The 25877-nt window shown below is 48.6% G+C and overlaps 10 protein-coding genes across 10 annotated transcripts; 5 read left to right on the top strand and 5 right to left on the bottom strand.

The window, feature by feature from the left end:
* Window positions 1–922: 922 nt before the first annotated feature.
* N7525_009352 (uncharacterized protein) lies at window positions 923–2248 on the top strand (the record flags this gene model as incomplete). The annotated part of the gene is made up of 3 exons (XM_061214684.1): window positions 923–1299; window positions 1376–1856; window positions 1928–2248. The coding sequence occupies 3 exons, from the start codon at window positions 923–925 to the stop codon at window positions 2246–2248; spliced, it is 1179 nt and encodes a 392-aa protein (XP_061069115.1).
* A 906-nt stretch (window positions 2249–3154) lies between these two features.
* N7525_009351 (uncharacterized protein) lies at window positions 3155–4181 on the bottom strand (the record flags this gene model as incomplete). The annotated part of the gene is made up of 3 exons (XM_061214683.1): window positions 3155–3367; window positions 3419–3701; window positions 3751–4181. The coding sequence occupies 3 exons, from the start codon at window positions 4179–4181 to the stop codon at window positions 3155–3157; spliced, it is 927 nt and encodes a 308-aa protein (XP_061069114.1).
* A 1018-nt stretch (window positions 4182–5199) lies between these two features.
* N7525_009350 (uncharacterized protein) lies at window positions 5200–10954 on the top strand (the record flags this gene model as incomplete). The annotated part of the gene is made up of 4 exons (XM_002563402.2): window positions 5200–5273; window positions 5331–6889; window positions 8276–8991; window positions 9053–10954. The coding sequence occupies 4 exons, from the start codon at window positions 5200–5202 to the stop codon at window positions 10952–10954; spliced, it is 4251 nt and encodes a 1416-aa protein (XP_002563448.2).
* A 223-nt stretch (window positions 10955–11177) lies between these two features.
* N7525_009349 (uncharacterized protein) lies at window positions 11178–13601 on the bottom strand (the record flags this gene model as incomplete). The annotated part of the gene is made up of 12 exons (XM_061214682.1): window positions 11178–11248; window positions 11297–11342; window positions 11389–11428; window positions 11483–11600; window positions 11667–11933; window positions 11996–12110; window positions 12184–12616; window positions 12664–12764; window positions 12841–12902; window positions 12956–13047; window positions 13094–13219; window positions 13270–13601. The coding sequence occupies 12 exons, from the start codon at window positions 13599–13601 to the stop codon at window positions 11178–11180; spliced, it is 1803 nt and encodes a 600-aa protein (XP_061069113.1).
* Window positions 13602–14613: 1012 nt separating this feature from the next.
* N7525_009348 (uncharacterized protein) lies at window positions 14614–15025 on the top strand (the record flags this gene model as incomplete). The annotated part of the gene is made up of 4 exons (XM_061214681.1): window positions 14614–14742; window positions 14809–14856; window positions 14921–14931; window positions 14989–15025. The coding sequence occupies 4 exons, from the start codon at window positions 14614–14616 to the stop codon at window positions 15023–15025; spliced, it is 225 nt and encodes a 74-aa protein (XP_061069112.1).
* Window positions 15026–15535: 510 nt separating this feature from the next.
* On the top strand, window positions 15536–16618 carry N7525_009347 (uncharacterized protein; the record flags this gene model as incomplete). The annotated part of the gene is made up of 5 exons (XM_061214680.1): window positions 15536–15611; window positions 15684–15739; window positions 15803–16102; window positions 16158–16352; window positions 16403–16618. The coding sequence occupies 5 exons, from the start codon at window positions 15536–15538 to the stop codon at window positions 16616–16618; spliced, it is 843 nt and encodes a 280-aa protein (XP_061069111.1).
* A 701-nt stretch (window positions 16619–17319) lies between these two features.
* N7525_009346 (valine--tRNA ligase) lies at window positions 17320–20914 on the bottom strand (the record flags this gene model as incomplete). The annotated part of the gene is made up of 4 exons (XM_002563398.2): window positions 20660–20914; window positions 20487–20609; window positions 18381–20396; window positions 17320–18326 (listed from the first exon to the last, which is right to left on the bottom strand). The coding sequence occupies exons 1-4, from the start codon at window positions 20688–20690 to the stop codon at window positions 17320–17322; spliced, it is 3177 nt and encodes a 1058-aa protein (XP_002563444.1). The 5' UTR covers window positions 20691–20914.
* A 969-nt stretch (window positions 20915–21883) lies between these two features.
* N7525_009345 (casein kinase II subunit alpha/alpha') lies at window positions 21884–23107 on the bottom strand (the record flags this gene model as incomplete). The annotated part of the gene is made up of 4 exons (XM_002563397.1): window positions 21884–21982; window positions 22034–22453; window positions 22511–22884; window positions 22993–23107. The coding sequence occupies 4 exons, from the start codon at window positions 23105–23107 to the stop codon at window positions 21884–21886; spliced, it is 1008 nt and encodes a 335-aa protein (XP_002563443.1).
* Window positions 23108–23537: 430 nt separating this feature from the next.
* On the top strand, window positions 23538–24536 carry N7525_009344 (ribonuclease P subunit p30 family protein; the record flags this gene model as incomplete). Its single annotated transcript, XM_002563396.1, has 2 exons — window positions 23538–23613; window positions 23689–24536. 2 exons carry the CDS (start codon window positions 23538–23540, stop codon window positions 24534–24536), a joined length of 924 nt encoding a protein of 307 aa, XP_002563442.1.
* Window positions 24537–25525: 989 nt separating this feature from the next.
* On the bottom strand, window positions 25526–25729 carry N7525_009343 (WD40 repeat domain-containing protein; the record flags this gene model as incomplete). Its single annotated transcript, XM_002563395.1, has 1 exon — window positions 25526–25729. The coding sequence occupies one exon, from the start codon at window positions 25727–25729 to the stop codon at window positions 25526–25528; it is 204 nt and encodes a 67-aa protein (XP_002563441.1).
* Between the last annotated feature and the right edge of the window lie 148 nt (window positions 25730–25877).

Below are 25877 nucleotides of genomic sequence, written 5' to 3'. Positions count from 1 at the left end.
CAACTCCGTGGGTGTGCCTGTGTTAAAATCCGAGATTACATGTCAGAGAGGTGGGGCCTTCATTCAGCCCAGTCTGTTGAAATTGAATCCTTCTGTGCATACTCCGTATAGTTAACTAGTTAATTTTGGATACGAGGAAGCGGGCCTTGCTGACAGATATGGTCAGCAGTAGATCACTCCAGGGCTATACCTACTCATAGTATGCCTTGTTAGGTACGGAGTACTACTTCGAGGGATCGATCTACATTGGACTTGTTGTATGTAAATCGAATCTGATGCCTGAATTGGTACTGGGGTTGATAATATATGGGCTGTGCAGGGTCATTGGTTTCAGTACATCGATGAAATACATACTCGAAAGCGCCAGGAATCTCCAAACCTTGTTGTTGAGAACCTTGTTGACCGAAACAGCGAAGGCAACGGAACCTTGTGTATGTCATGTAATCATATAATTCAGGATGATAAGGAACATCCGTAAATAGACCAAGCATGACGGTCTGGCCCATGACTGCTTCATAATTCGAAGGTATTCTCCACCCTGGGCCTCGATCTGGGCCTCGATATGTTACCAATCGGCATCGTATTCAATCGGGTTCATTTTCGGCATGCCGAGAAGGGGAATGTCGTCAGAAACTCAAAACCGCATTGGCGCCAAGAGTGCCAACTCGTTTACCGAACCTCTCTGCCCCCAGCGCGATAAGAGAACGAACAAACCATACCCTATCAAGTGTACACAATTTTGAATAATAGGAATCAAGGGGGAAATATACATCTAAGATTGGTGGAAACAGTGGGGAATTCGTTTATTGCGACACATCCCTGAAGACAAACTGTCAGACATAGAAAAACCGTCAACTACCTCAGTCATGTCTTTATTCTCCAGCCTTGCCATCCAATTACCAGAGCAGAAAGAAGAGACCCAATGAAGACATTTTCTGTATTTTTCGCGGCATTCCTTTTTGGGCACGCTGCCCTTGCTACGAAGCTTTATGCGGCATCGTACGCTGGTCTTGTTACCTCGTTGGACTTTTCCGATTCCAATGAGCTGTCCACCCTGTCTCAGACAACTGAGTGCGGCAGCAGCCCGTCTTGGCTGATGCTGGATAGTTCCAATAGTGTCTTGTACTGCCTCGACGAAGCAATCGGTGCTTCCAATGGCACTATAACCACCCTGAGAACTCATCCAGATGGGAGTCTCTCCAAGCTTGCGCAACTGAAGACCCCCGCCGGCCCTGTCATGTCTGCCATGTACTCTGCATCTATGATCCAGGATCGCAAGTTCTTTGCTGTGGCGCACTAGTAAGGCTCCATCGGATCCCTGGAGAGAGTCACACAAAATATGGTACGAGCTGCTGACTTCGCTCTGGTATTATAGCTCCGGATCTTCTGTCTCGACGTACTCCGTGGATCCTGTCCTGGGACTTTTCAAGCATGAACAAACCTTCACATACCAGATGGCTGCTCCTGGTCCGGTCGCTTCTCGCCAAGATGCCCCCCATCCCCATGGAGTAGTTGTCGACCCTACCGGACGCTTCGTTCTTGTACCCGACCTTGGGGCCGATGTCGTCCGCGTCTTCCATATCAACCTGTTCACTGGTCTGCTTGAACCGATCGAGCCACTGGCCCTGAACCCAGGATCTGGACCCAGGCACGGCGTGTTTTGGACCCCCCGTGGATCGAACAGCACATCATCAGATGTCTACTTCTACCTTGTGCAGGAGCTGAGCAACGAGCTGAGTGGGTTCCGGGTGACCTATTCAGGCAACGGAATTTCCTTCCGCAAAATCTACGAGAGAAGTACCTATGGTGATGGATCTTCTCCTGCTGGCTCCAAGGCCGCTGAAATTGCAATCTCGGTAAGTCTCGGGCGTTGTCCCTAATATATCGTTTAATCCGACCCCTCAGCTAACATCACCGTGTCCCATAGCCTGAAAACAATCATATCGTCGTCTCCAACCGTCTTGACAACACATTCGGCCCAGATAAAGACTCCTTCGCCGTTTTCATGTGCGCTGACGCTAGTGGAAAAGAGGCTGAGAAGGTTTCTTTCCTCGGGTTGTACCCAGCCTACGGCTCCTCCCCTCGCCACTTCAGCATCGCAAGTACCCAGACTATGGTTGCGGTGGCATTGGAAAGCAGTCAAAGTGTTGCCGTGGCTCAGTGGGACAAGCGTTCCGGGGCTCCCGGAACCCTTCTTGTAGAAAAGAAGCTGGATGGAGAAATTCCCTCCGTTATCTGGGATCTCTAAATTGCTGCCTGTCTCACGAGATTTTCAGGGGATCCCGTTCCGCCCTGAGTTGAGTTATTGAAATTTTGCACGAAATACTACTTTGTTTTATTTTCAGTTTATGACTGGTAGCGCTATTCTGATCCGACTCTGGCGCGGAAGGACTGAGGTTCTGCGAATGAAGCACAAGAAGGCCCAGTTGAATTCCTTATCCCTTTCTACGTAGACACATACCTACGTCCTCCGCACGTGTACACACATCGAAATGATAATGATAAGTGAAATAAGAGAATGGGCCTCTAACCAAGGGAGCCACATGCGATGCACCAGGTGGAGGCTGTGATCTGCACGTGGCACTATTATCAGCCTATCACGGGACAGGCCGGGAAGGGTTACCCGCTTTCTCCACTTTTAGCTTCGCACGGAGCATCTAGCGAGGATGCAGGTCATGGCTGGCCACAGACAGCAATGCATGTACTTTATATATATGAAAATCCCACACCAGTCATTTTATACTCCACTACTGCACGATATTTCAGTACTAACTACTTGGCATAGGCCAAACCGCATCAGCTTGTTTTCCGATGAAAGGCTATTGGTAGAGCCGCCACGGTGGTCAGATTAACACTAGTTATAATTGGAGTTCAACCGATTGATGAGCGAGTTGAGATTGGGCCAATATTGACTCATTGAAAAGCGAAGTTTTGTTGTCAGCTAAGTGCCATCGTCGCCGTTTATGGACTTAAGGGTCAGGGGACGGAGGAAGTCCAAACAAACCACAAGGAATTTGCACACATGCTATCCTCCTCCTTGGCACCCTGTATCACATCGAATAAAGCGAGAGTTGTGGCAGACTCAAAAGGTTCGCACGTGAAAAGTCCCAGCGCTGATCAACACCTAATCCCATGCAGCAGCTCGTGTTATCGCTTATGATTCAAGTGAAATTTCGGAAAGATCGAGACCCATTGTCTCAGGCGGGGAGCTTGCCATGAATCGCAAAAAGAGATCAAAGGACTCATTGTCCTTTTCCAGGAAATTGAAGATTGGTGAGATGCATAGTTCAAGTTGTTCCGAATACGAATCGTAACAGGCCTGGAGGATTCTTCCATGTCGAGGCCCGAAGAAAGAGAGCATTAGGACCTATCTCAATTAGTATAAAACGAATATATAAGTACCTACAACACAACGTACTGGGAAGATGTGCCAGTCTCTAAATTCGGGCTGGATTCGGCGAAACATGATCACCTGAACTATTGCCCCAAGCTCACTGAGGAGTAATCGCTCCTCCATGCCGATTCCATCGGTGGTAATGACTAATTGAGTCGAGGGTCCAGCTAGCACATCAGCATCCCAAGAATCCTTCGTCCACCATTCCTGTAGCGACTGGAGGTCCCAACCAGGGAAGGTCGCTCCTTTATATCTGCCAGGCGTTGATGATAATAATCCTCCGTTTCCGCCGGTGAATTCTTCATAACTAAGTAAAATATTAGTTACCTATTATAATCCTAAGAAGCGGCACTCACTCAATCTCAGCCCATCCAAGCTGCTCGGATAACGGCGTCCTACTTGTTCCTTCGCATAGAAAAGTCATATTTGCCTCAAGGTATGCAATAACATCCGCCGTGGCGTCCGCTATCTCAGTTTCGCTTGGTTGGGAAGCAAGGCGCGAGTTACGAGGCACATCTTGGATGTCCAGGCGGTCATGCACAGATTCGTACGCGGCCTCACTATCCGGGATCTTCCATCTTTTGATGAGCTCCTGGTCAAAAGGCTTGAAAAGACACTTCTTTCTATCGTCGAGAAAACTAGAGTCTGTAGCCGCAAACCTATCGACAGTGATCCCAAGGTGTTCAAGATCCACTTTGTTGAATGTTGACTGTCTGGATAATGCGATCTCTGTAAGAATGTGGGTTACCAGATCATCATGGTGGCTTTCCTCGGGAGGGGGTGACATGATGTGCAGATTTCGGGTTGTTTGGTGGTGTGGGCGATTTCCGGTGACGGTGGATGAAGAGTTGGCTCAATGGGGAGGCGGACTTGGAAATTTGGGGATGTTGGAATGATGGAAAAAGGGAAGTGTGGAAGGTGGGAGAAATGAAGGAAGGGTGATGGAGTGATGAGAAAAAAAAAAAAAAAAAGGTTGTCTCATCGACATCATCATCATAAGTCGCACGTTTACGTCCACGGACATACTTATAAGATATCTAGGTATATAGCATGTATGTGAGATCAAAAGTAGTATATGAAGAATACTATGAATATGAAAGGGATTCCAATATACTGTGTGATAGAGACAGACTACGATGAAATGTAGTATGCTCTGGAAAAGTGATAAAATGCGTGGAGAGGAGAGGAAGAGAGGAAGAGAGGAAACTATCTGGAGGAGCTGGCTAATGTGTGAGGGAGCAAGGGAGTCACGTGACTGGGTCACATGATCTCCAACACTGTGAAAAGTACTAACTACCTAGGTAGTACTCACGCCCCAATTGCCCTCCACATACGGAGTCCTCCGCACATCGCAATATCCCAGTCCAATACTAGTGTCTTAGTTCTCTCTTAGTTCCTCTTTCGGGAAATACCGCTTTTCCTTTTGTGGAATTCCGTATCCGAATCTGTTTAGGCTCATTTGATGTAAGAGTGTGTGTACAGTCTCCGAATCCTAACGTGGGTTATACCAAATCCACACTACATTCATTCAGGATTGTCCTGATCAATATTCCTCGCGTGGAGCCCCATATTCCCGAAAACTGGAGATCTGAAAGTATGTGGAGTAAAGTGTCAAATCCCAAGTTGGAAGTTTTGGTCGCGATCTGTCCGAGATGCGGGGCGTCAACAGCCGCATCGCCCCCTGAGACGTGAAAACATTGAATGGACTCTGGTCACAATTTTTACCTCTACAGTATCCATGATGACCTTGAGCAAGATCACTTCTGCATATCGAAGTCCAAGTTCTCATACTATACCTTTTTATAATGGATACGACTATCCCAGTTCGTAGACGTCGAACCGGGGGAAAGAAATCCAGGACTGGTTGTCGCACCTGTCGGTGAGTCTGGAAGCCAATATCAGTAGAAGGCTACTGCTCACTAATTGCGAATTACAGGCTTCGACATGTCAAATGCGATGAAGCCCCGGGGAGCTGTCAAAATTGCGGCTCGACCGGGCGGATTTGCGATGGCTACGTGCATGGACTGCCGGTCCGTGGCCAATCATTTATCAAAGCCCTGGCATCAGCGAGCATCTCCGCCGATGTGGGAAATGGCTTTCGTTGGGTGATGACATCTGACGAGCGGCGCTGCTTCTCCTTCTTTCAACACCATACAGTCCCCACTTTCCTGGAATTCTTCGAATCCTCGCTTTGGCAAAACCTGGTCTTGCAGATGAGCCAGTCCGACCCAGCGGTGTTCCACGCGGCAGTCGCCCTCAGTGCGATTCACCAGGATACTGAGGCCAAGGGGATGCCATTAGCGGCAGAGATTCCCTTTGAACCAGAAAACACCTTGCTTCTATTTGCGCAAGACCAACTGGGACGCGCTTTCAACCTTCTCACCCGCCGTCATGCATCTCATGACCCAACCTTGCGCAATGTAACCTTGCTCTGCTGCTTGTTATTTGTCCTCTCTGACCTGCTCTGGGGGCACTATGACAGCGCGCTTAACCATCTCCAAAGTGGCCTTCGCATTCTTCAAGAGCTCCAGGCCGACCGAGAACTCGTCGCACCAACAGCACGCGAGAGGAGAATTGAACGGTGTCTTGTCGCTGCCTTCGCGCACCTCGATATCCTGTCGGCGCACTTTGGGGTCGGTGGCCCTCTCCTCTGTATCGATGCCCTGCCAGCCAACCCGAAACCCATTACGACGTTCCAAAATATGAAAGAGGCAAGAGATGCCTTTGAGCCCGTTCTAAGTGCTGGGCATGGATTCATTGCGCCATGCATGGGCATGGCAGATGAAGAGATCGCGCGAAACTACGACATGATCCTCCCGCGGCAATTCCAGGTCTGGTCTCGGTTCAGTGAGTTCGTGCGTGTCTACAAGGTCTTCTACCGAGAATTCTATGCACGTTTGACTCACAAAGAGCAACGAAGCGCCGATATCATCTATCTACAGTGTCTCAGCTTAAGCACATCCATACGAACCTGTGTCCTTGGAAAGAACAGTGCAGCACTGGCTCATTACACGTCTGACCTCGAGGCCGTCGTCTGCCTCGCGGAAGCGATCTTGAAGAAATTCCCCACACGTCCCACCTTCACCATGGACATTGGCGTCATTGCACCTCTTTATCATGCCTCGATTTCCTGCATGGATTATCGCGTGCGGTGGCGCGCTATCAGACTCCTACACTCCTGGCCGCATCGCGAAGGCCCATTCGATTCCAATTGGGTCGCTCTTTTGGCAGAGGAGGTACTGAAACGTGATCTTCTCGCCCAACGCAACCTCACTTTAGAAGCTAGCCCTTGCTCGGGTGATTTGCCAGAAGATCCATTTTCACCAGCCCATATCCTGCACAATATTCAAGTTAGCCAGCGGCATAGGCGCATGTTACATACGGCCGGGAGGGTCTTAGTAGAAGCCAATGATGCAAATATGTCGCCAGATGATTTGATTGGATCTTCGAAATGTATGACTGGTTGGTCGTGTATCCGCGCCTACAGAACCATAGGTATGTGAATTTTGCGTCGAATGAACGAGATGCCCTGTAGGAATGGTTGACTTGATGCTGGCTGCGTGAGATGAATTCCCGTCTTGTTCAATTAGAAAAGTGAAGATAATCAAATAATTAATTTTGTCTCTTATGATTCACTCACTGCTTGACCAAAACCATCACCATAATATTCAAGAAATAAAGACCCCGAAAACATGTGACGCGTTCCGGATTGAATACTTGCGGATCACAGGTGATATAAGCGGAGTTGAACGTCCACTAGACATGTTGAATGTGCAAGTCCGAAGAAATATTCCACAGAAAGCTCTTATAAGTGTCTAATTTCGTACTACGCCTGCGAGCCTGCTGTACGGAGTATACCCGGTGCTTTGCAAGTGATGCCTCCACGTATAGAACCGCCCACTTGCCGCGTTAATTTCGGATATGGGGGTTGTTTACCATTTACCTCGTGTTGTCGATGTGAGGTCAAGATACATACATAACACGTGCTTGTCGAACCTTGGAACTAAACGGCACTTTGCCAACGGTCTTATAGTTGTTATCTCCTCGAAAACGGAAAGGAGTAAATTGAGCACTTAAGATCCTGTACAAAAAAGGGGCAACATCAAGTCTGATGCGAATAAAAATTTCTCAAGCATCCAGACTCTAGTTTTGATAGGGTTCTTACCAACATCATCTGACAGGACAGTCTATATTCATGAACGATGAATCAAAGGTGACGATTCATACGATAGCTCGACCTGTTCGATTACGCCAGTATACATAAGAGAACGATAGGTGGCACTATGAAAAAGAGGGAAGGTAGACAGTAAGTCTCCTATGTGTAGTGTAGTGTAAGGGCACATATATATATTGCCTTTGACACGCCTGACTCAACCACTTTGCCGAAGAAGATGCGCGAGTTGGGCATCAATATTGGGAGCTGCGGTGTCCAAACTGTTCGGTTGCGCCCTATGATGATCTTTGAAGAAGCTTATATTGCTCCTCTTCTGGCGGCTTTTGACAGTGCTTTTTCACAGTTGGCATAGATCTGAATAAATAGAAGGTCTAGTTTATACCGAGATAATGTGTGCCGCGTAGCTAAATATAAAATACCCCCGGTCTTTACTCCGCAATTTGGAACTCCCCCGCACTCTCCCAATTCTCGAGCCTCAAATATCGACTTGTTTTCCCGACTTGTTTTATTGTCTTTGAAGGTGAAGAGGCAACCAGGCAACCAGGCAAAAGAAACTCACCTACTTGAGCTGGCGGTGACGATGCGATGCCTCGATACTGCGCCGCAGCCAGAATCTTGGCAGACAATCATCGGAAATAGAGGCTGAGCTTGCTATAAAGGAAGCACCTTGCAGTTGTCCCTGCTGACATTTATCTCTGTCACTCTAGCTTCTCTGCTACACCCTTTTTCTCAAGCAAGCCAAAACCACCATAGTCGAGCTACGCGAACGAAGATTACTCCTGCGCTGTCTTTGCTCATTTTGTTGGTCACCGCCAGTCAAATGAGCTTCGAGGATATCCAGAGCGATCTCAAGAAAGAGACATACCACTACAACACACCAGAAGCATTCATCCCGTATGAAAGTGTCCAAAAGATATGGGCCGGGGATCGGCTGGAACAGTTTCTGAAGACCCAAGATCCAAGTCTGGGTAGATCAGACATAGCTGTAGCTCGAGAGGGCTTATTGCGTACGATATCCATACTCACCGGTGTTGTTCCTCGAGATTGGTCGGGATGGTCAAGGTTCAGGCAAATTTTCTTCCCACCAGATGATGCTGTCGCCGATCGTCGCCGTGACAAAAACATCCTCGACTTCACCAGAGAGGAACTTGAGCGCGACTCCTTTCTTCGGGATACCAACCTGGCGGGCCACTTCGTGACTCATAGGTGGAGTTACTTTCCAGTTGTTTTGAACGACAATGAGGAAGATGGGGAAGACGAGGAAGACTCTTATGGAGAGAACTACCGGTTACCACTTTTCCGGGAGGACCATGTGCTTCGACAGGGTGGCTACGGAGAAGTGACCAAGGAGATCATACCTCCCAACCATATCATCCTGGGCCATTTGAGCGATGACATTGGTATACCAAAGGCACCTTATCCAGTAAGTTTCATAGTGCGTGACTTGATACGGCCGGTCGCTTATAGGTTTCTTTTTCGGGCAGGTCAAACTCATCGTTGCCCGAAAGCGCTTCTTCCCCAGGGCAAATTCTGACCTTGAAGTGAGACTATTGAAACTTCTCCGATCAAGCCTGTCCAGTCACAAGCAAATCGTGTCTAATCTTGCGATCTTTAAAATTAGAAGTGAATGGAACATCATCATGCCATGGGCGGACATGGACCTGGAAGATTTCTTGGCCGGAGGTTACAGAGAAATGCAGTCTACAACACCCGCGCCTCCCCTGGACGATCTAATCGCGGAGTCCAGAAAGGTTGCCTCTGCCATTCATTTCCTACACGAAAATCTCCAACTCGAAAGTGAATGGGAGGAATTTCGTCACCTAGCAATATGCCACGCGGATCTCAAACCCCGAAATATATTGGTCTTCAAGTGTGAGGGCTCTTCTACGGGGATTTGGCGAATTTCCGATTTCGGTGTCTCACGAGTAGCAAGGCGTGCTCTGTCGGAAAATGGGAGGCGAGGTTCAGGATACACGACTAGTTTGAATGATCATTCCCCAAAAGGGGGCGCATACCAGGCGCCAGAGGCACGTACTCAACGAAGAAGCGACGTCTGGTCATTCGGGTGCATACTAGTGCGCGTTTTCGCCTTGGGTCTTGATCCTGCAAGTTTGGCAGAACTTGACGAAAGCCGAAGAAAGCCACTGGTCGGACGCGTCCTGGACGATTCTTTCTACCAAAAGGATCCTCCTGCTCTTCATCCAAGTATTGAATCTTGGCTTCAGAGTTTACCAGCCCAATATCACACTTCCCATAACCTTGGGTTCCTTGAGAAAATGCAGAAGCTTCTTCGCTCAATGCTTCAGATAGATTACCATCAACGCTCATCCGCACATGAAGTTCGAAGCGATTTACATGCACTTCATTCAAGCGGATCATCAAGGGTGTCAATCCATTCCCCAGCCAGTACTGAGACCTACCAGGGAACCGATCACAGTATCGATCCACTTCACCCGTCCGCACCAGTGGAAGGAGTCGGTGTTCTCGTCACCGTCATAAAGTCCGGGGCCGTCGACAATGTCCGTCAAGCTCTGCGCGGCAATGTCGACGTGGAACAGTGCGACCAGGGTGAAAGGCCTTTGATCCATGCTATAGAAGTGACCAACCCTACTAAGATCAGAGCACTTTCCGAATATCAGCGAAAATTCCACAATCGAAATTTGAACGTGCGCGCCCCTTCGTCCAAAGGGAAAACACCACTCTATCCTGCGATTTGCAAGGGCGACGTCGATACTGTGGAAGCTGTGATCGATGCTGATATCGGCCCTGATTCAAACGCCGACACCAATACCCTGTTGAACGAACTGTGCGATGATAAGACTCCGCTCATGCAAGCAGCCTTCCTTGGTCACACTGCTGTGGTCTCATTGCTTCTGGAACGGGGTGCGGACCACAGAATCTGCGTGCAACAACAAAAGCTGAACTGCCTACATTATGCGGTGAAATTTGGCAATCACGCCAAAGAGAACGTGATCATGGCTTTCAAGCACAAGATGATCTTCGATCAGCTTCCGCCCGATACGTCACTCGATAGTGGAGGGAATCCAACAAAGCCGGTGGCATACGTGACGCCGATGATGATGCACATCCGCCTCGCGCTGAACGGTTCATATACGTCTTTGGAGCCAGACTCTTTGTGGGGAAGGAAGTTCAAGGCACTTTTAGATGGAGGGGCGAGTGTAAAATGGACGTACGACGCAGGTACCCCTTTGGAGATGAGTCCTTTAGAAATTGCTGTGATGCAAAACAACCTCCTGGTTGTCAAGGCGCTTGTCTGTGCAGCTGCAACCCTTCCAGTGGGCTACTCCGTACCGCATGGAACCTCGAATCACATCAAGAAATTGCTCAAGGATGTAAAGAGAGAACATCCAGTTCGGGGGCATTGACTTTTCTGTGGTACAATTTTTCATTTCTCGTTTGCTTCGTTACCTCCTGTTTTATATCCTTCCAGCGCTGTCGTTCTGTCGTTCGATTTGAAGGATTCGACTGCTAATGTACATTTTCTTTTCATTGATATTGGCAAAAGGCACTATCTGCATATTCCCATTCTCAAATATATTCTCTTCATTTCATATTTCCCAGAGTCGTACTCTCCCTGTCTTCTTGGCATTATGTCTTCGGGTATAGGGGTTCCAAGAGCGGCGCATGAATCAGGACCTGTTCTTTCGTTGCGCGGTTGACTATGATATTATCAGCACAGTTCAGTTGGGGTGAGCATGAAACCTTACATATCGAGTTCATGTTCTCTAGTGACACGTCCTTCGTTTCGGGGACCTAGAATATTAGCATGAAGCGTAGAATAGAAGAAACAGAGACTAACCAGCAGGAAAATCAGGATGAGTGCCAATACGTTCATGCCTCTATATCCATAGTCAGTATATAAGCGGATGAGACATTGGAAATGGTAATCTCACGAGAAGAAGAAGAGAAGATGTGCCTGGCGCCCAAATGCCTTGGTCAACTCAGGCACAAAAAGTACTAAGAGCCCAAGACCAAGGAAATTGATCATGACACTAAAGCTCATTCCCACCTCTGTTATTCGTTAGTCTGTGATAGCAAAGAAGCAAAGTAGCAAAGTGAAGAAGAGGATCAATATACCGCGCACGCATAGAGGAAATACCTCAGCACTCAGTGTGAAAGGAATAGGTCCAGCACCAATTGAGTAGAAAAACACAAATAATACACTGGCAAATACTGCGACTAGGATTAACCGAGTGTCATGGTGTGCAATTTCGAAGAAGCCGCTAAATGCGACCAGACTGAAAAACATCCCAATGAACGAGACAAGTAGCAGAGGTCGGCGTCCACGCAAGTCAATGTATATGTATGCAGGGAAAGTAAACAGGAAATTGGCTAGGCCAAAGGCTTTTTGTTGCGAATTAGTTGAATCCTTGTCTTGTCAAGGTATCTTTTTCATAATCACGTACCGAAATTGTACCATTTGACGGCCGTGGCGTTAGGAAACAAGCCTTCACTCGGTTCCCCCGCGTTAACGTGCTCAGAATGCAAAATTGAGGAGGAATAGAATGTTAAAGCGTTGATCTGTCAGTTTAAAGAGAGACCAGGCGTCAGCCAAGTGCAGCCACAGAATATTCGAGAGGTGTAGAGAGCTTACACCACATAGTTGTTGTGACGCCATCACGATCGAAGCAACCGTGCATGCTCTTCGAGTTCGTTTATCGGTGGCGAGGTACATCATCCGCTTGAAGAAATTGCCTTTGTTGATCCATTTTTGGTAGGCATAGATCTGTTCTCCCTCTGACCACCATGAGTTCCCACCGTGACGGTCCCACACTGTCACAGCTTCGGTCTGAAGCTGTGCATGGATGTAGTAAAGATCACGGGCAGCTTGAATGGGTGTTCCTCGGAGCTCAAGGAGGCTTTTGTATGCCTCGGGATATCGATTCCTCTGTACTAGAAATCGCGGCGACTCGGGACACATGAACACCAAAAATAAAAGGACGATGGCGGGGATTATCGCGGTCGCGAGCAGTACTCTCCAACTGTCCATTACAATTAGGGCGCATAAGAAACCGAGAAATATTCCACTAGATGACCAGTTAGATAATGGTCTGTGGAGAGAGTTCGGACGTACAGTGCATCGAAAAGTTGCCACATCATCAAGACTTTACCTCGATGTCGATCGGGTGCTGCCTCGGCGGTAAATATAGGAGCTATGGAAGCTTTTGATCCGATCTATCGGAAGGTGTCAGGTAGTAAGAACGAGAAACGGGATGGGAATAGGAAACGAGAGGAAAAATAGTCAACATACTCCCACACCAAGAAGTACTCGGCAGACGAGGAGTGTCTTCCAAGTAGTGCAACGAGCCGTTCCTGTGTCCAATATTGGGATCAATCGCCATGGAAGGTTTAGGGTCAAATACTACCTATCACAAGAGCGACACAGAAAACAGCAGAAATGAAGAGCGCTGGGCGTCTTCCAAACCTTTCTTGCAGCGGATCACTGAACCATGTCCCTCTGCGGTTGTTAGAGTATAAACAGTCAGATGTTGAGTAGCACGTACATCAGACTTCCCAAAAGCCAAGGAGCTGCATTGATGAATCCAATCACAAGCTTATCTTGGAGGTCAAAATCAACATCCCAGTTTAAAAAGAGAGAGCTGGAATTGATTGTTGATTGCTGCCATCCCCTATTATAAGTGTCAAAAGATTCTCCCGATTGGCTAACAGAAAGACATACTGTGTGATTGCCGCACAAGCCGTGGCCATAACAGTCACGAGAAGACCCCTAGTTTGTAAGAACGACAGATAACTCTTCGAATTCTCGTTCTTTATAGCCTCGTACTCCGCAGGGGTGAACCCGGGCGGAGCATCACCCCATCGCTGTTGTGCTATCCTTGCGCCCCTGATAAGAATTTCCAAATCGATGACGCCATTAAGATTAACACGCTTATGAAATTCCTCAACCTCGGCCTCTAATTGGGCGGGTTCTTGGTTGGCGAGTGGGTTGTCTATTCTGATTGATTGAAAGTCATTAGAAGTTGCTTCAAGGAACAGGGCTTGGAGGGTCATGTGTTACGTTGGGGGAATCGAAGGTTGCGCTTCTTCATTCATCTTGCAGCCTTGCCAATCAGCACGTTTGAAAGGGCGTAGAAAAAGGAAATGTACAGCAAAGCAAGAGGAAATAATTGGTGAGAGGATAAATAGAAGCACGAATCCTGGGCCCAGGTGAGAAATCCTCTTGCTGAGTCAATACACGTCTGACGGGGGTTTTATAAGAGCCTCCTAATTTTCACCTGGGCAAATATCCTCTCGTATGGATTTTCATCATCTTAGCGCCAAGGCGCAGTGGATTTGACAGTTGATCTGACATCTTCCGAACATCAGAAGCCCTCTGTGATAAATTGCGCTAAGCTCGCCCTAGGACGAACTTCGAGAATATAGAAGCTGAATTACGGATAGCTGCGGAAGAAAGATGTTGGGATGTTAGACTTTGATAGTCGATTTCCCCAGAATTACCCCATGTTTACTCGGGATATCTTACTCTACGGAGATTTTCAAGCCAAAATATGGCTTGCCCACATGTTAATGCTAGACATGAGGAGTAAACTACACCATATGTGAATAGATCCCCGAGGTCCAGGCGATTCCGTTTCTTTTTACCCCTCACGAGCATGCGTGAAAACCAAAGACAATATAATATGCACCTATGGGCGTATGCCGCGTAGAAAGCAAGCATGCATCGACTACGATATGGAAGAGCTTGCATAAGAAGACCGGCTGGAAAGATAATAATTGGCTGAGATGGAGCATCACAGCCACAGTTGGTCTTGATTGAAATTACCCCGATGATAGGCGTCGGGTGACATATGTCAATTAAATTAAAAATACGGTAGATTGTTGCCATCGCCTTGGGGCTATACGAAGGGGCTCTTCGGGAACCCCCGAACGTGGTGCTGCTGTCAATCTGGTCGCTATCCTTATTGATCCTATTAAATCTTCGACTTCTGATCTTGTGTCCTAATCCACACTATGCCCAGGTGTACTCCGGACTTGGCCTCGAATCCCCAAACATAGCCTCAAAATGTCTTCAAGATACCCACAAACTGAATTGGTTTCCACCACGCTCAGAGAAGGAATAAGCGGTTATATTAGCCGTGCAAAGCTTGAGAATAGGCTTTATGAGATATTCGGGCGGAAAATCGAAGTCGTAGTGAGCATTACGATGATATCCCCCGTACAAGCTCAGTGTGAAGGCTAAACTAACCATATCTCGCAGTACTTTTGCGGCCTAATTACTTTCCAAGCAAAACGAGAAGTTAAAGAGGTAAGTCTTCCGTCTGAAGATAATATGGATTGCCCGTTGCTAAGGTGATTTCCTTCAACTCTAGCATGAGATTGCGTACGTAGATTCCTCAAACAAGCCGTCTGAATGGTTGCTGATATTTGACTTGGACAGGGACCTCTGCGAAGATGTACGGGTCAACTGGAACTGAAGAAGAAGAAGGTCTGGCCAAGGTTCTAGAACTCATTGTCGGCATTCAAATCGTTTTCTCTGATGAAACTATAGCAAAATCTGCCTTGCGGCTTAGCTGTTATCGTGATTTTGGCCTACAAGGATCTAAGGAGCTGTGCCCTACCTCGGCCCTCTCGACCCCATTCTCAGCGTCGGCGTAATAGGAGAAGAACATACACTATGGAAATTAGGTCTCATCCAGAGCATCCAGCTAGTGGTTAATGCAGCCCAGCTCTCTAATGATCTGTATTTCAGGGGTGCAAGATTGCCATGAGTCGGGCGTAAACCGTCTCTATGTATTGCCTGATTTACTATGCTGCATCAATGAGCCCTAAGCTTGACCGGGCAAGGCATCTTTTTTTCGTTTTCTTTTCTTTTCTTTTTCCTTTACAAAGCTGCTTTGGCGACTTGAAATTCATATTTAAAGTGGTAACCTTTCATAGCGATAGTTCTTCAACTCTTTCCTCAACGTCTACTTTAATCCAAGGAGATGGTCACCAATTCTACGTATCCTACATTTTGTCTCCACGATGATCCGGCCATCATTTCTCTTTACCAGAGCCATGGTCAGTCTGGCATTATTTGAAAAGGCTAAACTGGTGCTGACATTTCCACCTTATAGTTGATACACCAGATAGACTCATTGCTACTGTTTTCAACGACAACGGCTTGTTCCAAGAACATGGATAGACATGTCAGTATCTGTGTCCACAATATTTGCCCCTCGGCTTGTCTGACTTGCATTTTAGAGTGACAGATCTCTAGGCTTTATCTTGAGAAATATCGACCACATTTGACCGCCGGAGGTGACAGCAACTTAACGGCCATTCACAACACACGCGACCTTCTCTTGCCCACTTCATACAGATTGAGGGTCATATTGGAAACTCTCACGAAACTAGGTCATTTGAGCAGTATTCTGGGCTCACAGCACACCGATGCAGACAATGGCTTCCGAAAACTTGCCACATGTATGGCATACCACAAAGATCGTGTCCAGGGGTTTCTTGTTGGGGTAGAAGTCCTAAAGGAGAAGGTCAAGGATATCTTGAACATGGTAACCAACAACTGCCAGAACATGGCAGCTACGCCCTTGGCTGACAGGCATGCAGACTACATTAGGGCTGGATTTCAGGATGACCAACCAGATGCTCGACCTCAACAACCGAATGGTTGAATTAAACAACCGCATGCTCAACGCCAATCAACAGCTGCTCGAGCTTGGAACTAAAAGCTTTGATGACAATGCAACGGTCAAGGTGGTCACCATCTTGACGCTTATATACTTACCTGCAAGCCTTGTGTCGGTAAGTATCCCGAGACCCCCGGAATGGAGTTTGTTCTCACCCTTTAATAGTCTATTTTTGGAATGAACTTGTTCAAGTTTGACGATGGGACAACCGAGGAATTCAGAATATCTAAGCAATTCTGGATCTATGTTGTTGCTACAATCATCTTGGCGATCATTACTGTCAGCGTGTATCTATGGACTCACAAAAAGCAGGTGAGAAGGCGCAATTCCCACCCGGTAAATGGGACGCCGCAGGATACTGAGGGAGATCCCGATACTTGACGAATTGCATGCAAGGGAATACGTTGAAATTCTATATTGACACGCTGGTTTAGCTTGACAATCGTTGAATCACTGGGGGGATTCAATGGCAAAGCCTCTTGACATATAAGACAGATAGACTGCGTTGCTTTCTAGATATTTTTGGGTTTACATGTTGATATAGTTGGTGGATAGACTGTTCAGCGGTTTTGGTAGCAAGTTCCCAAAGTTGATTAATGTGGATTGACAAAATCCAGTGGATTAGCCTCATAATGTCAATAATGGCTATGCCTTTCATCTAACAGTTTCCTGGTCTAGCGGTTATGATTTTCCGTTAACAATTGCTTCAAGCAAGTGTTCCGGAAAGGTTCTGGGTTCGATTCCCAGGGAAACTATTTTTGGTATTTTTGCTAGTTAAATGTTAGCAAAGGTACTTCTTTTTATTGGCTTTCATATCCAACATGGAATTTCTTTTTCTTTCTTTCTTTCTTTCTTTTTTTTTTTGGTCTCTACATAATTTTGCTCCGCAGAAAAAATTTGTTTGTATGTGTTTTCTAAGATTGTATGTCCTAGCTGGATATATTAACGCCGCTACGCCGTCTAATATATATTGCTGCATGGATGTATATATTTATCTAGGGATGAGTCTACAGTGGAAAATCACAATTTGAAAAAAAGGGAATCAATTGATATATTTTGTTTAAATCTATCCAACAGACAATTTACTCCAAGCGCAGCTTCTCAAACTCCTTAATCTGCTCCTCGAGACGGGCAGCCTCGCCCTCAGCATCACGCAGACGCTTCTCCTCCTGCTCACGGACCTCAGCCTTGACCTTCTCCTTCCAGCCAGGGCCGTTGATGATACCCTGGGACCTGCGAACAGTCTCGCGGGCCTTGTTAAGGCTAGCCTTGGCCTTCTCTTCCTGTTCCAAGGCAACTTCCTTGGAGACGCGGAGGTAGACAGCGGCCTCGGCACCGACAGCAGCCACCACGCAGCCAGAGGGAGGAGTCTTGTTCTCCGGGCCAAGGTGGGACAGCTCGCCGAGGGTCTTACCACCCAGAGATTTGATGGTGGTCATCTCCTCGGAGACGGTCTCTTGGCTGGTAGCGTCGTAGGTCTGGATGATGATGTCGCCCTGGGTCTTGACGTCGTACTGGGACAGGATCGAGCGGATGGCCTTGGAGGTGTTGAGGATGAGCTCGTAGGCCTTGGCGGCGGCGGGGTCGTCGAACTCGGCGATGTACTCGGGGTACTTGGCCTTCATGATCGAGATGGTCTCGTCGCCCGCGCGGCGGGGAAGACGTTGCCACAGGTGCTCGGTGACGAACGGCATGATGGGGTGGATCAGGGTCAGGGCACCCTCGAGAGCAGTGTAGAGAGTCTGCTTGGCAGACTCCTTGGTCTCGGCCGAGGCATCGTCCGCCAGCAGGTACTTGGAGTTCTCGAGGAACACATCACACAGCTGAGAGTACCAGTACTGGTAGGAGATCTGGGCAGAGTTGGAGAAATCACGTTGCTCGAGAACCTCGTTCATCTCCTTAGCGGCGGTGTTGAACTTGTGCAGAATCCAGCGCTCGGAAAGAGATTCATTGCCAGTCTTCTTAACACCAGCCTGGGGCTTGAAGTCATCACCCAGCTTGCCGAGGACGAACTTGGTGGCCTGGTAGATCTTGTTACAGAACTTACGGTAGCCGTGAATGACCTGGATATCGAAAGCGATGTCACCTCCTGCAAATCATTATTAGCAAATAGAATCTAGCGGGGACACGAGATGAAACCTACCACCAGTGGTGTAAGAGACAAGGGCGAAGCGGAGAGCGTCGGCACCACACTCGGGGATACCCTTGGGGAAGGCCTTCTTCTGGTATCTGGTAGCAGCAGCAATCTCCTTATCGGCGATGTTACCCAACTGCAGCTTGTCGTGAAGACTCTGCAGCTGAATACCCTCCATAACATCGATAGGATCGATAACGTTGCCCAGAGACTTGGACATCTTGCGGCCGTCAGAATCTCTGATGAGTGAGTGGCAGTAGACCTCACGGAAAGGTACCTGACCAGTCATCTTGAGACCAAGCATGATCATACGGGCAACCCAGAAGAAGAGAATATCCCAACCGGTCTCCAGAACAGAGGTAGGGTACAGGTTCTCGAAGTCGTGGGTCTTGCGGGGCCAGCCCAGAGTAGAGAAGGGCCATAGACCAGAAGAGAACCAAGTGTCGAGAACATCGGGATCACGGACCAGAGAGAACTTCTTGCCGGGGAACTTCTCCTCGGCCTTCTTGCGAGCATCTTCCTCGGTACGGCCAGTGACCCAGAGGTTACCGTCACTGTCATCGCCATCCTCGCCTTCAATCTTGACGAAGTAAGCAGGAGCCTGGTGTCCCCACCAGAGCTGACGGGAAAGACACCAATCATTCAAGTTGCGCATCCAGCGGAAGTAGCTCTTCTCGGCGGACTCGGGGCGGATAACGATATCGCCCTTCTCAACTGCATCAATGGCAGGCTGAACCAGGCTTTCCATCTTCATCCACCATTGCGGCTTCATGATAGGCTCAATGACATCGTTGGACTTGGCGCAACGAGGCACCTTCATGGGGTTGTGCTCCCACTTCACGTACAGACCCTTCTCCTTAAGGTCCTCGATGACCTTGTAACGGGCATCGAAGCGCTTCATACCAGCGAAGGGACCAGCGTGCTTGTTGAAGGTACCGTCATCGTTCATGACAGAGATGAACTCCAGGTTGTGGGCCTTACCGCGGTTGAAATCGTTGAAATCGTGGGCAGGAGTGATCTTGACAGCACCAGTACCGAATTCGGGCTCGACTTCGGGGTCAGCAACGATAGGGAGCAGACGGTCCAAGAACGGATGGCGAGCGCTCTTGCCGATCAGGTGCTGGTAGCGCTTGTCGTCGGGGTGGACGGCAATACCGGTATCACCAACCATGGTCTCGGGACGAGTGGTAGCAATTTCGATGCGCTCAGTGGTTCCGTCAATCTCGTAGCAGAAGTGAGTCAGGACACCGAACTCGACCTTCTTGTCGTAGCCAGGCACGTCGAGAAGCGTCCGGCCCTCGATCTCCTTGTTCTCGACCTCGAGGTTGGACAAAGAGGTGTTCAGAGCCACACACCAGTTGACCAGGCGGTTGGCACGGTAGATGATACCCTCCTCGTGGAGGCGAACGAAGGTCTCGGTCACAGCAGATGACAGGTTGGGGTCCATAGTGAAGGCCTCACGGCTCCAGTCGAACGAACCACCAAGTCTGCGCAGGGCATTCTTGATGTTCTTGTGGTATTCATCCTTCCAATCCCAGATCAAGTTGACCATGGCCTCTCGGCCAATGTCGTGGCGGGACTTCTTCTCCTTCTTCCACAACATCTTCTCGACGACACTCTGGGTCGAGATACCGGCGTGGTCCATTCCAGGAAGCCACAGGGTAGTCTTGCCCTTCATTCTTTGCCACCGAATCATAGTATCCTGGAGAGCGTTGGTGAGGGCATGGCCCATGTGAAGAGAGCCGGTAACATTGGGAGGGGGAATGGGGATGACGAAGGAGCCTTCCGGCTTGACCTTGCCATCAGGTCCGAACTCGGGCTTGAAGAGATCACGCTCCTCCCACCAATCGAGACGACCGGTCTCAATGGCAACGGGGTCGTAGGCATCGGCGGTCTTGTCCTTCTCGGGTTTCGCCTTCTTCTCGACCTTGGGAGCTGCGGCCTTGCTGGCGGCAGCCTTGGCCTTGGCCGCCTGCTTCTCTTCGAACTTCTTGTTCTTTTCGGCCTTCTTGCGTTCTCTTTCCACTGGGAGTCACCAAAAGTATCAGCAAATGCTCATGATATAACAACGATTTCCGAGAAAGGTTCCCAGTATAGATTTTGGCGGCAACATACACTCCTTCTCGGTCTTCACCTTGGGAGCTTCGGCCGGTCCGTCCTGCTGACCCTGGGGATCCTTTGCGGTGGTATCGGCGGTCTGGGGAGATGCGCTGGTCACAGGAGCCGTAGGCTCACCCGCTGTTCACTATAAGCTTCTGCGACATTCGAGAATGAGTCATGAAACTCACTGGGGGTTTGCGAGGCAGAGTTTTGAGCCATCCTTGAGAATGCACGATATTGAGGAGTAAATCTCCAAGGCGCCGATCGCGCCACGAATCGCCGGATAAGTATCTTGAGAGATGGAGAGGTATAAGGAGGGGTGGTTGTGCGAAATGCGGGCAATTAAATTTCCCACGCTGAATGAACGAATGAGAGCGCGGGGCTTGGTGGGAGGTTCGGTGGAGTCGGCGGGCTCAATGAAGCGCGTTTATATGGCAGTCAACACTCATTGGGGTATTAGGTATTATTGGGTATCTAATGTTCCTTTTTTTTGGACGTTCTTTGCTTGCAATTCATCTCTTCTTTTATTTGTTCGGCCAGAAAGACATTGCGATAATCCTCACGTGATACGCCGGAGCCAACGGGTGATCTGAGGCTACATCTATAAGAACAGGATTTGGAGGATTGGGATTATTTACTGTGATTATTTATACCTGGTATCAGTTTTTGTTGGTCTGGTCTGGTCCCGAGTCTTATGTATATGATACCATTCTATAGATGGGTTGACTCATATTGTACGCGTATGTATAGAACCTCTATATAAGAACCCTACCTACCATGTCCAATCAATCCATATGATTTTAGGGGTTCTTCAACCTTTTTTTTGGTGAGAATTTCGTCCAATGTTTCATTCATAAATATGGAAGCGTTAAGAAAATGCAATGGGTTGTCTTAGGAAAAAGCATCCCTTGAAAAACGAAGCACCCAGCAGAAAGGCCAAAACACCAATTCAATTAACAAGGGAGAGATCAATTAAGGAAACCCATGAGCAGCGCTATACAAATAGGAAAAGATGAAAAAGAAGAGTGATTTCCCCATCTAAGACGTTGGTTTATCACGCTCATTGACATGCCAAACGACCTAGGCGATAAGAGGCTTGGAGGGACCCAGCAAATTAAATGTCATGATGTCTTGTCATCAACGTCGTCTTCATTCAAGATTTGATCGTTTGCCGCAGCCCATCATTCGAAAGACGGGCGAGAAAGAGGAGCAGGGAGTACGAAGACCAAGGCCATTTCATGTTTTTCGATCATCGTTGTGCCGTTCATATCGGAATATTTTCAAATGCAAAAGATACGTAATTGTCGTGATGCCCGACGCAATCTTGACGGCAGCATGTGGAGAACTTGGAAACCGTGCATCGCAGCAAGGAGATCAGAGCCGTGGTCATCGACAGTTCACGCGGGAGGGATTCAGGGCAGTGTCACATTGTTGTGGCTAAGGGCCGCTGCATCGGCACGCACTGGGTCAAAGTATGCGTGTGCCATGGCCTCCTGAGCAGTCAAACGGTCCTTCAAGATAGGTCAGTATGGACAACTTATACAGATGTTAGAACAACTTACAGCATGGTCGTAGCGCAGAAGCTTGTCAAGGAAGTCAATGGCTTCGTCACTGATGAAACGCTGGTTCTCAGCGTTCACAAATGAGTGCCACGGCTTCCGGGGGAAACGGGAGAGGATGTCGTCGTATTGCGGGTCCAGTTCAATGTCGTACTTGTCCAAGTACTCAAAGAGCTCCTCGGTGCCAAGAACCTTGGCGATCTTGACCAACTGGTCCGTATTGCTACCTCCGTGGAAGAAAGGCTCCTTACGGAAGATCATGGATGCGAACATAGCACCCAGGGACCACATATCTAGAGAATAGTCGTATTCCTGGAAATCAACCAGCAGCTCGGGACCCTTGAAATAGCGAGATGCAACGCGGACGTTGTATTCCGTGCCCTTGTGGTAGAACTCAGCCAGACCCCAATCGATCAGACGAAGCTATGATATGTTAGTACCATGACTTCCCACCACAACCAATTGATAGAGTCCACTAACCTTGCGCTTTTCATGATCAATCATGACATTGTGGGGCTTCACATCCCGATGCATGATACCCTTGCTGTGGCAGAAGTCCAGCGCCTTAAGCAGCTCGAAAACGTAGAAGCGAACATCGTAATCGGAAAAGCGGGGGTACAGTGTGCGGAAGTCGGTGTTGTTGATCGCCTCGAAGACCAGACTAGGAGTCTTGCTCTGGTTGTCGCGAACAACATCCAGCAAAGCCACGACATTGGGTCCACCCGCGAGGTTCTGCAGAATCTTGATCTCACGCTTGATCTTCTTCTTCTTGACAGGCTTGAGGACCTTGATAACGCATTTCTGGTAGTTGACGACATTGATGCCCTCGAAAACCTCAGAGTACTTTCCCCGACCTGAAGTAGATAGTCAGAAAGTTTGTTCTCAAATCCTACCTGCAGTCCACAGCTTGCGGCAACTATCTCCGACATCCCGCAAAAGGACAGGATTTGATGATTTCTCACCTATCTTGCGAACGATTTCATAATTTTCAAGGACACCCCAAGAGATGTTGACACTGTCATAATCCCAGTAGGACCGAGGCATATGCTCGTTGACATCGGCATAGACACGCGCCATCTTGACGATGACAGGCGGTTTCCGAGCGCGCCCACAATTGAGAGATGTGCGGCGGGGTCACGAGGGGCGCGGCCGTGTGACGGAGAGAGGGGCCGGGGATTAGGTTGGCGGATGATACAGGTAGCAACAGGCCCAGCGACTATTCAGCCCAAACGCAGTGCTCGCAAGAGGCCTTGAGCAATGGGATGGACGAAGTGAGATATTGTCGTGATATGATCAGTAGAATGAGAACCGTTCCGCCTGAGATCACGGGATCAGAGAGGTTTTGTGGGGACCCGACCAAAAGCAGTTAGTGCGAATAGTGACGGATCCTCTGTTAATCCGGTAGATTTTCTGGTTGCCTTTTTGGGACAGTTCGATGTGACCAAGAGCGCTGAAAAAGTCAAGCAACAATCCCCACGGGCAGGGCTGGCCTTCTTTTAAACCCACCATGTTTTACGACCTGAATGTGCCTTACAGCCCCGATGACCCGGAGGTGCCCCACACTCTGAATTTCCTCGCCGAACGTAAGTCATTCATTCCGCTCTGCGGCACAAGATCCGGCAGTTAAGAGCACGTGAGGGACTGACCTGACTTTTTAGTTGGTTACACTACCGTTGCCCTGTCTCAAACGATCAACGGGAAGCTTCCCCCAACTCTCGCTGCACCTCCTCTTCCAACGAACGCGCCGAAATCCCTCCAACTGCTGACCCGGTTGAACCTGACTCTGGCCGACCCCGCGCAGAATCAGCGCCTAGCCGCCCTGAGTCAAGCGTACGACCTTGTTGCTCTCCGTCCTACAAATGAAAAGTCACTTCTAAATGCGTGCACCAACTTGGAATGCGACGTGATCTCCGTGGATCTCTCGGTGCGACTTCCATACCACTTCAAATTCAAAATGCTGTCCGCGGCAATCTCACGTGGAGTCCGTATAGAAATATGCTATGGGCCAGGGATCACGGGGAGTGGACTTGATGCGCGAAGAAACCTCATTGGGAATGCAACATCCTTGATCCGCGCGACACGCGGTCGAGGCATCATTGTGTCTAGCGAAGCAAGGAGAGCTTTGAGTCTACGAGCCCCGTGGGACGTGATCAATCTTGCCTGTGTCTGGGGTTTATCACAAGAGCGTGGAAAGGAAGCAGTCTGCGAAGAGTCACGGAAGGTGACCGCTTTGGCCAAATTGAGGCGAACCAGTTGGCGAGGCATAGTGGATATCGTCCATGGCGGGGAGAAAGCGAAACCTGAAGGACCCGCGCCAAAGCAAAAGGGCGCACCGAAAACCAAAGAACCCGCGCAGCCAGAAACCGGAGGGGACAATCTCAAAAGGAAAGCCTCTATTAGTTCCGAGACTGTCCCCGAAGACGCTGACAAGCCTTTGTCTAAGCGAGAAATCAAAAGACGGGCCAAGAAAGCACGGTTTGACGCAAAAGGGGAGAATACTACTTGATTTAAACTTGCTGCGGCATCTTTAAATTTTCGTGACTGAGGGAGTCCGTTCCTCTGCCACCGGCAGAATCCAGCGATATTAATATATTCTGGTCTACTATTAGCGAGTGTCAAGTGGTAAGCCGAGATTGTCGAAACACTCCCAGACCTTTGAGCAACCGCTGTGACCGAAAACGCTCCCCAATACACCATGGTGATGCACGCGCCGCTGAAGAGCAAAACAATATGTTACTCGGAGATATTCTGTCGTCTCTTGAAGAATATTGATGAGCCGGTGTATTGATTACTGTTGCCCTTCACTTTCAAACGTGAAACATAGCCGTCATTACGATGGTCCCGTTGCTCGGTGGCTTTCGGGACTTGTCTACAATATCCAAGTATACCCATGGATAGCTGGAATGGTTATATGGACGGATGTCAGTATTCCCTACCAGGTCATCAATGCACATCCATGAGTTGTTTGTAATCGATTCTCTATAGGTAGAAACCCCTCTGTTTCAATGAGTGTGATCCGAAGTTTACCTACATAGATAGCTACCTATGTAGGCTTTATAATAACTGTCGTTCATAGTCAACTCCATCTCGAGGTCTTATGCTAGCGTATAGAAACCGTACCTGGGATCTTGTTTTGGCCTTGGACCGCGCCCTTGATAGACATATTTGCAGACTGAACTTTGTATACAGGCACAAGAGAATTCGTCTAGTCCTTGGGTACGCTAATGCTTATTGTCTTTCCATTTTCGCGAATCTACTGTTTACCCATGGGTAAAGATAGAGATATAATGCAACATCTTTGTTATTGGCTACCAATAAAACAGCCCACAGATGGCGCAATATCCTGCAGCAAGAGTTCGGATTATTTAGGCTTGTGGTTCTAAGACACTCAGCTGGGGCAACTTATTACTGAACTGGTGAGGCGCTCATCACCCATCCCTTCTTGATGGCTCCACCGAATTCAACATACCCGGCCGCAAAATTCTTCACTGTTCGTCAGCCAAATGCTGATCCTGAGAAGTGGATGTCATCCGCGCCAGCAGTGACAATTGCTTGTTCGTTCATGCATACAAACCAAACTGCCTTCGCGCGGCCTGCGAGCACATAGTTGCATTCGCCGGTTTCGAGGTCCCAGACGCGAGCTTCCCGGTCAGAACCACCAGAGACAAGATACTTGCCATGCAACTTGAGGCACATCATGGTAGCTGTGCGCCCTTTGGTAGGAGTGCATGCTGCCAGCGATCTTCAACACACGCAGGTCTTGTAGTTCGGGGCTCATGAGCCCATTCCCGAAGGAACTGATGTAGAATGGGCGATTTCACATCCCTTTCATTCGCAAGTAGAAGCA

The sequence above is a fragment of the Penicillium rubens genome (assembly GCF_028828025.1).
Source record: "Penicillium rubens strain IBT 27055 chromosome Unknown utg000003l_segment0_segment0, whole genome shotgun sequence".
Classification (NCBI taxonomy): Eukaryota; Fungi; Ascomycota; class Eurotiomycetes; order Eurotiales; family Aspergillaceae; genus Penicillium; species Penicillium rubens.
The sequence above is the reverse complement of the archived record's forward strand: the minus strand, read 5'-3'. Positions and strand labels throughout refer to the sequence as shown.